Below are 16403 nucleotides of genomic sequence, written 5' to 3'. Positions count from 1 at the left end.
TTACACAGTCATCTTTATAAACAGTTTAATGCGGAGGTGCAAAATATTTTCAGGATGGCTGATAGATAACCAGATTTCTGTAAGAGAATACTCATTTTATTTCACTAAAGGACATAAACCAGAAAACTCATGCTTAGAAACAATGTTTTCTGAACATTCAAGAAACAAATAGTTAGATTAATACTCAAGATGGAGGAATAGGTATGTATTACAGAGATTATTACTTCTATGGAAATTACCCCCATAAAGTGGAGTACTCATCTTACTCATTTCAAATGTAACTTGCATACACAGATTGGTAACCATAAATTCACCCCTGATTTAGTACCAAAGGCCCTCATGGACAGGAAAACATGTAAGTACCCAACATATACTTAAGTGGCCCATCTTCAGATTCATGTTGCAAAATATAAGGGCTAATGATTACCATGGGAATGCAGGGCTAGACCTCTTAAGATCCTCAAAGATCAATAGCTTAGTAAGCACATGTGAAAGCATGCTCAGGTTGGTCTCTAGCTGTTTCCAAGATTCTGCAGTGGCCTGTTCCAAGGAATCTCTCTGAAACAGATTAATGTGCATGATGTAGCTCAAAGCCAAAAGATGCACCAAGCATATGCTTACTTCCCCATTCAGTCCACTGCCATAGACTTCCTGTTGGGAGGCTGCATCTTCTATCATCTCTTTTTTTTTGCTACTGCCATGATGATGGAATTAACCAAAGGACTTTTCAATCAAAACAGCCTGTTCTCGGGGCTGTCTGACAGAAGGACCATCCAAGTAGTAGAGGAGACTGAACCATATGCCCGAAATAGGAGTCTTTCTGTTAGGGTGCTTCTATGGACTAATTTCCCTTCTGGCACAGAAGTTCTAACATTTCACAGACATCCAACATGGCTACACACTGAGCAATATCTTGATTTTAGCTCTCCCAGTGTGAACAGAAACTCAGCTGGGAGAGCCAGTGGACTTTTATGTTTCTGGGTAAATTTTAGTACTTGGTTAGTAAGTGCACTGCCTGGATGTCAGGATAAAAGTAATACAGAGGATCTGAAAGAAATCAGCAACAAAAGGTGAGAAAAAACACTGACTGGGAAAAGCTCTGCAGCTGTTCAGCAAAAGGCAGTGCAACCTCCAGCCATGACTTCTAGTAACCTAGAGAAAAGTGCAAGACAACTGCAACACAGTCCTGGGTAAAATAAACAAAGCACTGATGGAGTATATCAACTCAAACAGCAAGAGGTTGGAAAAAAATAGAAAAAGCTTTAAACAGATATTCAGATGAGGAGATAAAAATTGCAAAAATCAGATGCTGAAAAGAAGAAAAGGCTGGCTGAATTTGAGACTGCTCAAGAAGAGATGCTTTTTAAAAAATATAGAATAAGAAGGCAGAGCATGTAGGGAAAACCTGAGATTTTCAACTGTACCAGAGAAGCTAGAAGGAACAGACTGTATTAATTTTATGAAAGCACAAATGCGCAACTGGACTGGTATTCCATAGCAGTTGTTACTTGAAAGGGCACATCATGTGTATGCTCCAAACCTGACTATGAGAAAGCTACACAGACCTATAAGTAACGATGCAATACTACCAGCAGGAGTGAGAGACAGCAGAGTGTTTGTGGAGTATGACTACTCATTGCACACCACGCAGAAGATGAGTAAATGTATTCCACTATTCAGGAATGTTGAGAAGCAGGTGTGAGTGTCAAACTGCTATACCCAGCTATTTTCAAAATATTCTTCCCTTGAGGGACAAAATCATTTGTTGATGAGGTAAACGCTAAAGAGGAAATACAAAAGTATGTCCAACAAAAAGTAATCTGTGAAATAGAAGGAGATTCTGCTTTTTGTTCTTCTGGTAATAAAGACCACAGAGAGACTGTGCCAGTGAACCCTTTTTTCAATGTTTCAATGGAAAATGCTGGAGAGAAGGAAGGGAGCACAGGAGCTAACGAGAAGAATTCAGAGTACATTGGAAATGAAGCAGACATAGCATCTGGGAGATGGAGATGAACAGGACTAAAACCAGTAACTTGGAAACTGACAAATGTGGGATTACAAAGCAATAATTATATTTGTGAAATATGACAGAACTAGAAAATCTGGAAATATTGGACATTTTTGGACTTGTGGGAGACTCTAAAGCATATGCCCTACTTCATATCATTAATGTTTAGAAAAATACTTAAGGGAGGAGAACAGGAGGGAGAAAGTTAACTGCAAGTAAAACAAGTATGATTTTCTCTGCATGTTATAAAGTAAAGTGTTCTCAGTTATTTTTAACTGTAATGGGGATACTATTGTACACATGTGCTCCTTCTTTATTTCTCTCTTCTCTCTTTCTCCGTGTTCAGTTTTAAAAAATATAGGCACTGCAATGTAAAAAAAAAATAAAGTCTGCTTAAAAGAGCATAGAGGAGTGTCTGGATTATGGCCCTTAGCTTGGTCTAGTAACAGGTCTTAAGAGAAAGTAAAGCAAGTAAATGAAAAAGAGTACTAAATATTATAAAGCTTTTTCTAGCAAATAGATGTATGTTTAGTAGCAATTCTGTAGCTGGTCCTCATGTCTCCATGGAGAAAATCTGACAAAGAAAACTGGCTAGAAAAAAAGAGAAACTGGCTAGGACACTGTTCTCTGAAAGCATTTAGGTGTTTTTTTCCAGATGGGAAAGCTGTAAGGATAAGACAAAACCAAACAGCACTTAATAGAAGTACAGGCAGCACCATGTGTCTTAGCATGGATAACCTTTCTTTTAGGTTAACTCAAGTCTAAGTGTGGGGCTGTCAGTTTGGGACATTTGCTTCTATGAGGAGTGTAAAACTACAATATCTGAAGTTGTACATTAGCATTAAGTTAATAGGTTTTGGGGGTATTGGGTGTGTGTTTTTTTCTTTTGTTTGAGGGTTTTCAATAAAACAAAAAGTTCTATAAGATGTGACATAGTAGATTTGTAGTACTAAGGGGCTACTGGCAAGGGAGGAGGATTATACTAGCATGTATATATATTTGATCTAAAATGGCTATGACAGAGCTTAAGAAAATTCTTGGGGAAATAATCAGCTTTCAGCAAGATATATTACTTATAGGTGGGGACTGGAACTTGATTTTCAGCCATGAGGATGTATCTGGGAGATCCAGAAGGGAAGGCAAAACAAAGAAGGGTAGACTTTTGAAAACATTTATGAAAATATTTGGCATGGAAGATGTGAACTAAGTAACAGAAGTTCAGATTGAATTTACATATTATTTCCCAAGATACACAAACTGGGCTAGGCTAGAAAGAATTTACATTTCACAGGAACATGCATTTAAATGAAGTTCTTGATATGCACCCAATAACTATTTCAGATCATGCACCAATAATAATTAAAAATAACTAAAATAAAAAAAAACATAGGGTAATGAAATAAAAATGAAACACTCTTTCCCAAGTATATTTTGAAGAGAGAGGAATTTAAGGAATGGGTAGTGGAAATTATTCAGGAGCTATTAGAGAAGACAGAAATTTCTTCTGAAAATATAGCTATAGAATGGGATAAAATTAAAGAGGAATTTAAAAAGAGGGTGAAAATAAAAGAAAGGGAGATGTAGTTAAGAAGTAACAATTGTTTAGAGGGATTGAAATGTTAAAGTATCGCAAAACAGGTGGAATCTCACAGAACAAGAAGAGGAGCAACTGCAGAATGAAAATAAGGGATTAGCTCAATAATAAGCATGAGTCTAGAAAGATTTCTGCTAAGCAACTATTTTTTGATAACAATAGAGCACAACAACTCGGGCAAAAAAAAAAAAAGTATTAAGGGCTGCCGCCAAGCTTAGGAAGCCTATAACAAGGAAGGTAACACGAGATCCTGTAGAAGTATTAGAAATGTTTCAGAAATTCTATGAAAGTCTGTATAACTCAGAGAAATATAGAAGTCAAGAATAGGAACAAATGGAAATGTTTATGGAAGAATTAAATATGCCAAGGGTAGTGGTAGATGAGGCTTAATTACTAACAGGACAAGAGGAGATGAGATAAAAATGGTGACGTATAATTAATCTACAGGAAAGTCCCCAGGAATAGATGTTACTCGTTTGGAAGTTAGGAGGGAAAAAAACTGATAAAGATTTGGAACATTTTGTTTAACAGTATTTTAAGAGGAGGAGCAGTACCAACATCCTGGAAGAAAGCAGTAGTAGCTGTAATACCTAAAGAGGGTAAAGATCCATCAGATCCAGCTTCATACAGGCTCATTTCAATATTAAACCATGATTATAAAGTGTTTATATATCTATAATGTCTAAAAGAATGGCAAAATCAATGCCAAAATTGATAGATATGGCTCAATGTGGCTTTGTGGAGGGAAGGCAAACATTTGCCAACATTAAAAGAACACCGATGATCCAGAGGGAAGCAAAACGTAAGAAAATACCACTGTTGCTGGTGCATCTTGATACAGAGAAAACATTTGACAAAGTAAGCGGGGACTTAATGAGCAGGGCAATGGAAGCATTTCCATTCCCTGACAAAATTTTAAGGTTGATTAAGAGGTTACATGACGGATCGGAGGTGAAAATTAAATTGGGTGGGCTCCTCTCTAATTTTTGCTTTAGCAGGGGTGTCCTCTTTCCTCTCTGTTATTTGCATTATATTTAGAACCATTGGCAAAGAAAATAAGGCACTTTGAAATTCAAGCATATAATTAATATGGTAGTCAAGAAAAGCTGACCCTAATTGCAGATGATATTTTATACCTGACAAAACCAGAAGGGACATTGCAGTCTTGTGGAACATTTTGAGCCAGTTTCAGATCTTTTCATTATACAAAATGAATGAAGCTAAAACCAAAGGCAATAGAAGTAAATTATGTACCCACACACAAACTGGTTCAGCAATATCCATACTTATGGAAATATGCTAAAATTAAATATTGAGGAATATGGATTAAAACTGATTCCGTTGTGACAGCTAAGGATATTTGGGAAAGACTAAACAAAATATAATACAAAAACTGAGAAAATGGAAGCTCTGTTTTACGGATACTAAAATACAAGCAGTTAAAATGTTTTTAGTCCCTTTAGTCTTATACACAGATCTGGCATATTTTTATCAACCAGAGGAGAAGTTGTGGATAGCAGTTAATAAAATGCTGAAGAATTTTATCTGGGAGGGGAAGTGGCAAGAGTTAAGTGGGATAAGCTGATTCTTCCAATAGAACAAGGGGGATTGGGATTACCCAATTTGAAGTCGTATTTCAGAGCAAACAGTTAAGGCTCCTATTCATAGCACAAGCAGAAAACTATAATTCAAAATGGAAAGGGATGATGATGAAATGGGGGAAGCTCAAGAAACAAGGAGAGACTAGGATTGTGGATGCAGACCTTTAAGGAGAACAACAATAATCATACAGATTATTATATTTATAAAGTAGCAGAACATATTTTAAGAACTAAGGCAACACAGAAATGGAGAAAGGAGAGTCTGTCAAAATGGAAATGTTTATATAGATATTTTTATACCCCAAGTAGACCCCAGATAATTTTGCCGTGGGTAGATAGCAAATGCCGGAGGTGTGATGGGGAAGAAAAAGGTGTCTGGGAACATATTTTCTGGGAGTGTATTAAGTTGGCAGACTTTAACATTTCCCTGCAGATTGCTTTGTCTGAGATGCTGGCTGAGCAAACTGATGCATCTAGGGAAATGTTTTTCATCAGTTAAGAGGCGTTGCTGAAAAATTCTAATCCCGACCTAGAAGTGAATGACAGAGTCATGAAATTTACAAGTTATTCAACATATTCACCCCGAAGCTCAACACACTTGGCACATCATGTCTGGTTTCTGTAACCCAGACAAAAAAAAGTCTAAGGTCTGGTCACTGAAATACTGCTCCACTGCTGCAATCAAATGCAGAGCACACAGGTTGCTTTGTTGAGACAATCCCAGAACCACAGATTAGAAGGATTCAAAGAGGGGACTGGTACTGTGGCCTCAAAAGCTGACAGTTCAGGCTGAAAATGTCACCATATGTGAATGGTCCAAAGGTGGTGCTAAAATGATGACGCACCAGTCCAGAGAACCACTAAAATCCACAGGCCTCAGAGAAGAGTGAATCAGATTGGAGTGTTTTGGTGCCAAAGGCAAGAGTACACACTGTGTTGAAGACACTGGCTCAGGTATGGAAGTCTGCTTTGATATCATCAGATCCAAAGTTTGGACCAAGGAAAGAGTAAGCAAATGTGATGAGGGACCAGCTCATTCCATGCCTGCAGTGGAATGAGGGACCAGATCATTCCATGCTGGAGTGGAAGGGACAAACAAAACACCCATATCGGTCTTGGTGACAGCTCTCAACACACAATCTGACTCTAAATATGAGGCACTCCAGAAGTACGTGAAAGAAGGCTAAGATGGTGGCAAAGAAGGGAACTTGGCAAGCTCTCTTTTGGAAGAGGTTCCTCACACAGTGCATCTAGGAGAATCATCTTCAATAACGACTTGACTCCAAGGGGAGTGGAGCTGGTGCTGATGATACAGTTGGAGCTAAAGAAGCAGGTTCTGACTTTATAATATTGGGTGAGGGGATCCAGCACCCAATAACTCCTCCAGTATCATGATTCTTCCTCTTGGTTGTGTCTCTGTCCTTGCTACAGTCATCTTTGTCTTTTTGGTGTTTGTCTGCCACTGGATCAGATGGCAGCAAGCCCTTGATCATCAGCTTGTTTCACCTATATGACAAGGTGCATTATCCAAAGGCCTTGCAGACTGAGCAGTCAGCAGTTAGGCACTGATTGTGTGTATCTGGCAGTAGGATTTTGTGCCCACTCTGGTCCTTGTTCTTATTGCCTTCCATAACTAGCTCTATGGAGATAAACAACTAGAAACAATACAGCAAACAAGAACAACTTGTGTACACACACACAAACACACACACACACACGTGTATATATATATATATATATATATATATATATATATATATATATATATATATACACACACACACATATATATATATATATATATATATATATATATGAAAATACAACCAGAACAACAAGGGGGGAACTAAGCTTCTCCTACAAATATGAAATTATATATATATATATATATATATATATATATATATATATACACACACACACACACACACACACACACACACACACACCCACAGACACACACATATGCATGTATACAAAATGGTTTCAGTTTGGAAGGAAGCTTTTTAAATTTAAATGCTGGTTCATCACAGGATGTCAGTATTTGCTTTGCGGGATCACTACGCATAGGAAGTGGGATTTTGCCCTCTTCCCAGTGTTTTGCAATCTCAGTGCTGGTATACATAATCAGCAGGATATGGAAGGAGCAAACCCTCCTCAAGGGGGATGCAGGCGAGCTTGCACCCCTCCCCCATAAAACATTGACTTTTTTATTTAATGAGTTATAACCATTTTTGGTCATACAATGTAATTTGATCTAGTGGGTCAGAGATCTAGTGAAAGATAATCACACACATTTTTTATATATATATATATATATATATATATATATATATATATATATATATATATATATATATATATATATATATATATCCCCTCCCCCCCATATGGCTGTTAGGCCTAATATCCATGCATTGAGAAAAAAGAAGTCAAATGGTCATACAGACAAGGAAAGGAGTTTAAGATTAAAGGAAGGATGAGAGGAGTCTGCAAAAGGCTGGGAAATGAAGCAAAGAAAGACAAATCCTGAAAAGTAGTAGGAGGTGAAGTACTTGGCTTTTTCGGAGCAGATTCCAACCACATCTGAACACTGAGGTGACAAATGAGATCTGTAGCAGCTTCACAGCCTAATGCATTACAGGATGAAAATTTTTAAAGGTGCTCAGCAATGGAGCACTAGCTTTGCCAGCTCATATCTGAAAAACAGCTTGAGGACTCATGTCAAATCAGAAGAACAGGATGAATAGGATCAGTGGTTTCTCCAGGAGGTATTGAAATAGAAGGAACCCAATTATTTAGGGCCAAAACAGGGCTATGGAAATGACTTTTGTTTGAACCTGCAGGCAAAATTTGTCATCACAGTAAATAGGAAAAAAGCAAAGAGAAACTCCATGGTTCATAAAGGTATCAGAACATCCCTTGGATGTATTTCCAAAGATTATATGACAGAGAAACAATCCTTGCATTTGGCACTGGACAGATTCTCTCCACTCAAAGAATATTTACTGCACCACCCAAGTATTTGTTTAACGTCTCTGCTAATACCTTATCAACGCATGGGTTACCTAGGAAGCAATCAGGGCTTTATCCCAAAAATACTTGCCACTGTTATTTTTTTAAAGTAAATGAAAGCAAACTGAGTTCTTGCAAAAAAAAAAAGAAGAAAAAAAGTTTTAGTTAGCTGTGACCAGCTCTGTAGCAGAATACTATGACTACAAATAAAATGGAAGAAAAAAAAAAGCAACAAAGGGCAAAAGTCTGTGCGCCTAACAACATTCTCTATGCATGATACCCTAACACAGCAGGTACATCTGTCCTGCTAAGACAAATCCTATTCTAGCTAGATATTTACTACAAAACCGGGTGCAGGCTTTTGAGCCAAAGGCACCCTGATAGCAAATACAAGACTTTGCATTAATATTTGTTAGTCAGAGAGAGAAAATTTCTGACTTTCCATAATAACTACTCCAATAATATGAAAAACTAAAAACCTCTGCAGTCAACCACAGCCCAAGACATCTCCCAAAACAAAACTGCTTGCAAAACCATTGTTTGCATACTGCCAATCATTCATCACATTCCACACTGAAGAAATGTTCTGCACATGTTGCTACACTGTCCGGACTTTAAATATGACCATCAAGGAATAAAGGGGCAAGACAATAAATACATATTCAGCTTAAAGGGATCACTTGTACACAACAGATTCTGGCTAACGACAAAAAGAGAGGTAGCATATGCATGAAGGAGATAACCACTTCTGCACTGTACTACAAGGAAGAGACTCAACAGTAGTTAAGTTTTGTACATATACTAACAAGTAGAACTTTAAAAGAAAACGATCAGCAACTGGCACAGACAAAACAGTACAGTTAATATGGTACATTTCTGTATGCAGATATACAAGACGTTGCTAGTTTACCAAACAATAAAGCTGCCTAAATCTTTAAAACATACCAGAATTAAATATATACCCAAGCCAAAAAGCCCGATTAGTGAACAAGATAGATAAGCACACACGTTGTCATTAAGACCAGCAATATAAAACAATACACAATGTGGACACAACAGTTTTTGTATAAACTACCTCCTGACTATGTATTACAGCATTTGGTGCAAATACCCTGTAAATTGTTACAATCATTAAAGCAATGCATATCTGTGTAGTCTGTTAAAACTGAAATTGTCATTTTCAAGATTTCAAATGCTTTCAGTGCATATAACAGCACAGCCACTGGGTTCATATATTCACACATGTATATGTTACAAATGTAAATAAAATAAACACAAGTGAAACTGTGACCAAAAACTATTACTTCTTAATAAAGGCAGTTATCAGAGTAGTATTACCTTAACATCAGATGTGTCCCGCTGACAATTCCGCCATGATCTTGCAATAGAAGAAAATGCTCGATCTGCATGGTCAAACTTTCCGCCGTGTAGATTCAAAAAAAATGATGTGAGGGGTTCCTTGTGGGGGAAAAATAAGAATGATATAAAACAAAAGACAGAAGACTTTTAAGATTAACACTCACAAAGCTTTAATTTCTTGAACACAGACTGTATTTTTGTTATGGCATCTGTATTTATATCACCCACTCTGGGCTGCTGTGATAAGAGCTAATCTTCAGCCAGGTGTTTGAATTCAGGCACTTAAATTGTTTATAGTCAATTCCAAATGAAACTGCTTTGTTATTTAAAAAGAATACATTTAAATCATAAGACTTGTTCAGAAGGCACATGCTTGTGTCAATTAAAACCACCTGACATAAGTACAAGATATGTTAAAACTAGGAGAGGGTGTTTTTTTTTTTGGGGGGGGTCTGGAATTAGCCTTCCCACACCAATTAATAGTTCTTATCTATATAATTCTGCACTCATACCATGTTTTTCCCTATCCTCCCACTGTCGGACATCACCCCTCCAGCCAATCAGCCCATTTATTTGCCATCACTGGGCGAAGGTCAACTAAGAGGAACAACATCACTTAGGCAGCCAACAGGGATGGTTCAATTTTTCTTTTTTTGATTTTTCTCAATGGTTCTAGCTGCACATACCTGGCAAGTTGCTGGGGACAGGCGTACAATGGGTTTTCTGCAGACGCCCCCTCACTCCCTTCCTTGTGGCCTTATTCCTCCTTGTGAGGCATAAGCAGTGAATTTCCTGCTCGCCAGTAGGGAAATCTCACTGTCCAGTATGTCCTTAAGTGCATACAAATCCCAACCACCGCCTATGGCATTCGAGTGGACCATGCCTCATCACACACCCCCAGCTGGCTCCTCCAAGTGCCTGGTTGCTAACTGAACACTGATCACCTAGGCTGTATTCAAGGCCCCATCATACAATGTTATATAACTGCAGTGCAAGTAGTGCACCTGACTGACGGAGAAAACAGATACAAAGGGCACTGTTAATAGCCACTGAGGCATATAAAGAAGTCTTTTTAGCTGGATACGCCAGATTTTTTGTTTAATAAATCTGTTATTAATTTTCATTTTTGCTTGTGTTTGTGTGTTACATACCAGTACACAATATACCTTTATACCACTTGCTTTATACAACATGGGGTAAGACTACTTTTATTGTCCTGCTCCACTGTGTAAGCGCATTGTGTAGATTGATTATGGGACAACTCATTGATCATAAAACCAGTCAGCTATGTCTGACCAAGTTTTTAAATGACTGCAAGCTGGGTGCTATTATCAGTTCCCCTAGTGATGTGGACATCCTCCAAAAGGGTTTCACCCAAACAAATGACTGGTGCCAGGAACATGGCCTCAAACTGAATGCCAAAAAAATGCATCATCATCCCCTTTGGTGAGAGTAACGCCCCCCACAAATTATCACATTAATAATGCAATCAGTCATGATGGACTTGGGCACCCAGGTTGATAGCAAACTGACTTTTAACCAACATATTGCCTCCATTGTACAGGAAGCTTTCGACATGGCCCACTTCATTAGTAAGGATATCTCATCCAGGGACAAGGTGGTCATAACATCCCTATAACTTTCCCTTATAAGACCCATTATTGAGCACAGTGCATCTTTCGGCATGTACCTCACAAAGCACATGCAGCAGCTGGAGAGACCACAGAGGTTCCTCACCAGGAGAATTCAGGGTCTCAAAAATCTACCCTACACAGATAAGCTAAAGGCCCTGTCCCTCTACTCAGTCTCCTCAGACTCCTCAGAGGTGACCTCTGTCTGGCACACAAAGCAATCTTAGACCCCGCCTTGATGGAACTGCTGCATATCCGCAATTCAAGTTCGACTTGAGTAATCCTCAACCTGGTCTATGACATCAATAGGACCAGCTAGCAGGACAGATGCGTGTCCCAGAGACTCCCCTTTTGTGGAAAAGACTCCTTTTCCACATCAAGCAGAGTACCTCATTAGCTCTTTTTAAGTGCAACTTGGATAACTGGATGGGGAACAGAAAATACACCCCTGGGATTCCACCAGTGTCCCTGCTGGACAGTGGCATTGGGTGCTGACTTGTTGGAACATGGGCTAAATTCTTGGCTAGACTTGTAAGGGCCTCAGGGCCAATAGCCTAATAACTTCCTATGATCACCTTGAGCATAAAAGAAGGATTAGTACAAAGAAACCAACCAAGACAGCCAAGTTCAGACACTCTCTTGGCTAAAGTGACAGCCAAAATCAAAACAGTCTTCCAAGTACAATGTTGCAAGGAAACTGAGGAAGCAGGCTCAAAAGGAGCTTTGGTCATTTTTTTCAAGGACAAAACTGAGCTCCCAAGAAGGCAGGAGAGGCTTCCTGGGAGGCATGATATGAAGGACACCTTTAAGGAATTTCTTGACCTCAAATATAATGGCCACAGGATGATTCATAGGTTCATAAGAGGCTACTAGGCTAATGGCCGTAAGAGCCCTTACAACCCTAGTCATATTTATCCTGAGTTGCCCCAGTTGTCGGTGGTTAGGGGAGTGAAGTTCACAGAGGTAAAGGTCTAAAGGAGTTAATACTGATTTCCTCTGTCCAGGAGGGACATGGGGGCTACCCCAAGAGTGAATTTGTGGTCATCCATCCACTGATCTAGGTTGCATTTGAAGAGGGTCAGGGAGGGGCTCTGTTTCACATGACCTGGAAGGTTGTTCCAGAGAAGTGGCAGTCTCTGGGAAATGTCTCTAGCTCTCCAGCATGACCTGTTCATGGCACAGGCTAGATTAAGTTCCCTGGAGCGAGTGACCCTTATGCAGTTCGACACAGGAGAGGGGTCCCAGGACTGAACCCTGTGGTACTCCACTTGTCACTGGTTTGAAGTCAGATTTGGAGTCTGCAACTTTTACAGTGTGGGTTCTGCCAGTGAGCCAATTGGCAACCCATCTTGTGACACAGGGATTTATACCTAGTTTAGTGAGTTTAGCTATAATTCCAGAATGGGGGATGGTGTCGAAAGCCTTGGCGAGGTCAAGATAGGTTGTGTGAACCACCTTACCCTCATCTACAGCTCTGGTGACTGCCTCAAAGAAGTCGATCAGGTTCAGGAGGCATGATCTGCCTTTCACAATCCCGAACTGGGTGCAGTCCAGTGTTTGGAGGTTACCAATGTCTTTATGAGTTCCAAGATGATACATTCCATGGCCTTACGGACCAGGCTCATCAGGCTGATAGGGTGATAGTTCCCGGGATCAGTGGTGGCTCCCCCTTTGTGGAGTGGGATAACTGCTGCCGTGTGCCATTCAGTGGGCACAAAGCCTGATGTGAAACTAATGCAAATAATACTTAATGTGGAGCTTTTCTCCCCGGGTCTCCACTGAAAAAGGACCTGTGTCCAGTCAGACTCTCCTGGTCAACAAATGTAAATAAATAAATAAATGGTGCTTAGGTGGGAAGCGAGTTTGTTCTGAAGTTCAAGTAAAACGCAGCCTGGGATGCTTTCCAGTCCCATGGATGCTGTGTTTTTGGCTTTAGACAGTGCAGCTTTTACCTGCGTAGTTGTGATTACAGTGACTCTGCATTCTTCCTGCATAGATATGGGTCCTTTAGGGGGTGAGAGGGGGGTAAATTTAGCACTGAACCTATCTGCCAGGACGTTGGCAATATCAGTTGGTTCTGTAATTTTCATGCCGGTGTGCTGCAACTCGGAGCAGATCTGGGTGTTGCCATTGAGATTCTTGACATAGCTATGGAATGCTTTGTGGTTGTCCCTAGAATCAGTGATGATTTTGTTTTCATAGCTAGATTTGGAGGATCTTACAAGGGATCTCAGCTTCTTACTGAGGCTGACCAGGGAACTCCTCCACTCGTGGGGTTTTATTCTCTTTTGCAACAATTTCTTCCTTATGTTGTAGAGTTTGTTTATGGCAGGGGGCCACCAGACTGGCTTCCTTTTTTTTGGAGGATAGCGTCTTGATTCTGTTTGGGATAGCATGATCCATGCACACGTGTAAGTGCTTATAGAGTGCATCTGTGTAGGATTCAGCAGCACATCCTTATATCTAGATGTAATGCCTTTACTGGTAAGATGTACCACATGGAAGGACAGAACTCTGTGGTATGCCACTGATGACTGGTCTTTTCCTAGAAGTGAAGTCATCCACTTTGACAGTATGTGACCTTTCAGTGAGCCAGTTGGCTACCCATCTGATAATGTAGGGGTTAATTCCCAATTGGAAGAGTTTCTCCATAATACAGGAGTGGGGGATTGTGTCAAATGCCTTGGCTAGGTCATGATAGGCAATAGGCACTGTCTTTAGTTTGTCCAGGGTCTTGGTGACTTTCTCAAAAAAAGTCAGCCATGTTTAACAGGCAAGATCGACCTTTAACAAATCCAAACTGGGCTGGGTCAAGACTTTAGAGATTACCTATGTCCTTGTTAATAAGGTGTCTCTCTCTCTCTAATTTCTCCATATCTTTTGGGTTCTAATACCATGACAGGAATGGACCCCATTCCTATGTCAAAGTATGATTAAAGTTCATGAAATTAGTATTGTTTCAATCTCTGATGTCAGCCAGAAATTCTCTTCGCAGGACTCGCAGTGTGCCCAGTAATGACTCCTCCTGAAATTCGTATGGAGTTACATGTATCGGTTACATATCTAAATTTGACTGTAGATTCTTTTTTATAAGACTTGTTGCTCCTGCTGCTACTACTGGAACTGTCTGAGTATCCTCCTTCTACATTGCTCTCGTTTAGGCCTGCAAATCCTGATATTTTAAGACTTTCTCTCTCTCTGTACACAAGACATTATAGTCATTGAGTGTATCGATTTCAATGATCAGTGCTACTTTTGTCTTCTTTTCATGGACAACTACATCTGGTTTTCATGCATCTATCTTTTGAACTGTTGGTAACGGGTGGTCTTGCCACATTATTAGGCCTTTCAGTATACAGTCCTTCTGCCATTAGTATGTCACAACCAGCAACAAAGTGTGCAACTGTTTCCAATTCTTTTTTACATAACCCACATTTGTCCGTTTCTTCTACATGTTCAATGGACTTGTAAATCAGCTTATACGCAAGTCCACTATCTCGGGCCACCAATATTAACTTTTCATCTTTTGGTTTGAATTTGCCTCTAATATCAAATGAACACTGGAAGGAAGTACCTGGTGTGTTTTCCCATTATTTTTTATTTTTTGATTCTTAGTTTGAATTTGCCTTTCCTTAACCATTCCTGCATTCGATCCTGATCAACATGAGGTTGTACTAACAGTTTTCTACACTTGCAACTACATTTATCCATTTTCCACATTTCTTGCCTTCTCATCTAATCCTTCACCTTATATTATTTTGTTTTTTGGCACATTCATTTGCTGCCTGATTTTTATCTACTTGTGGTTTGATTTCCATTCCTGCTTGATGCCAATATGCTTCTGCTAGAATAAGAAGGGAAGTCAAGTTAGATTTATTCTCCTCATGTTTCAAAACTTCCACTGCGTTTGGGTCTTGTGAGTTCAGCAGATATGTATGCAGTCCCATGATTGCAGATCAATACATGTAATCAATTTCAAGGAGGCCCATACCTTCTTCAGAATAGGGAATATATATAATATTGGTATGGACTGATTTTTATAAATCATGTGATGAGCTTGAAGCATCCTTGTTTTCCATTCTAATCTATCCAACAACTTTTGGGGCCAGACAATCACTCCAAAACTGTAAGTTAGGAGAGACAGAATTTGTAGCTTGAACTTGGTTCCTAGATGTCAATGCTGTTTTTCAGGATTCATTCAAGTCTTCTAAAATATTCCTTACTGAATTTTATTCACATTTGTTCATGTTTTATTGCTGATCCTTCATCAGTTCCCAAACATTCATACACTTCCTCTTGGCTCAAATTATTTTCCCATTCTTGTCCCAAACTGATGTTTCTTGGTGCTGCAGCTTTCCTGCTTTAAAGGTTGATTTTATACATTTACCAAGACCAAATGACATTCTTACATCATCTGAAAAAGTTTTGACCACATGCAGTTGTGCTTTCAGTTCCTCATCTGATGTGCTATATGGTTTTAAAACAACAGCAAAGAGAAGATGAGAAGTCTTTACACTTTGTTGCTTTCTGGGAGCCAAATTGCATCCATGACCTAATCTGCTAAGTAGACAGCTTAATGGGTTAAGGACAAGGCAAAAGAGCAGCAGCGACAGTCACCTTGGAATATCCCCCTTTGGATTTTTATCCCTGGAATAATAATTTGTCCTTTATCATGTCTTAACTGCAAAGTGGTTTGCCACTGTTTCATGGCTGCTGTGATATAGTTTATCAGTGTAGGGTGTATCTTATGCATTTTTAAGCACTCTTTTATCCGTGAATGTGGAAAACTGGAAAATGCTTTTTTGTAGACTATTCATGCCATACTTAGATTCTTCCCCTTTTTACAGTTCTCCACTATGACTTTAACAAACTATCCTTTGTTCCATATGACTTTTTATTACCCTTTTGTTCTATTGCCATAATTGAGTTTTTTTTCTAAATGACTGTAAAGGTAAATAAGGTCATTAATGATTCTTTCCATGCCCTTGCAGATGAGGCCAGTCAAGCTTATGGACCTATATTTCCCAAGGTCGGTTGATGGTTGCCCTCTGTTCAGAGGAATTATTGATGCTGTCCTCTATTCCTCTGGAAAATTTCCAATTTGCAGGTTGTGGTTAAACACAGACCCAAGTGGGTCTGCTAGGGCATGTTTTAAGTTGCTTAAATTCAACCTGGGATGTTGTCTGGTCCCACTG

The 16403-nt window shown here is 39.3% G+C and overlaps 1 protein-coding gene across 1 annotated transcript in view; it reads right to left on the bottom strand.

The window, feature by feature from the left end:
- LRBA (LPS responsive beige-like anchor protein) overlaps window positions 1-16403 on the bottom strand; it is a 4045850-nt gene that overhangs the window by 850514 nt on the left and 3178933 nt on the right. Inside the window, exon 45 of the mRNA XM_044063433.1 lies at window positions 9557-9676. Within this exon, the coding sequence (XP_043919368.1) occupies window positions 9557-9676 (120 nt within the window). The remainder of the gene's footprint in view (window positions 1-9556; window positions 9677-16403) is intronic.

Source organism: Protopterus annectens, chromosome 2.part1 (assembly GCF_019279795.1).
Source record: "Protopterus annectens isolate FY-2018-M chromosome 2.part1, PAN1.0, whole genome shotgun sequence".
Lineage (NCBI taxonomy): Eukaryota > Metazoa > Chordata > Ceratodontiformes > Protopteridae > Protopterus > Protopterus annectens.
The sequence above is the reverse complement of the archived record's forward strand: the minus strand, read 5'-3'. Positions and strand labels throughout refer to the sequence as shown.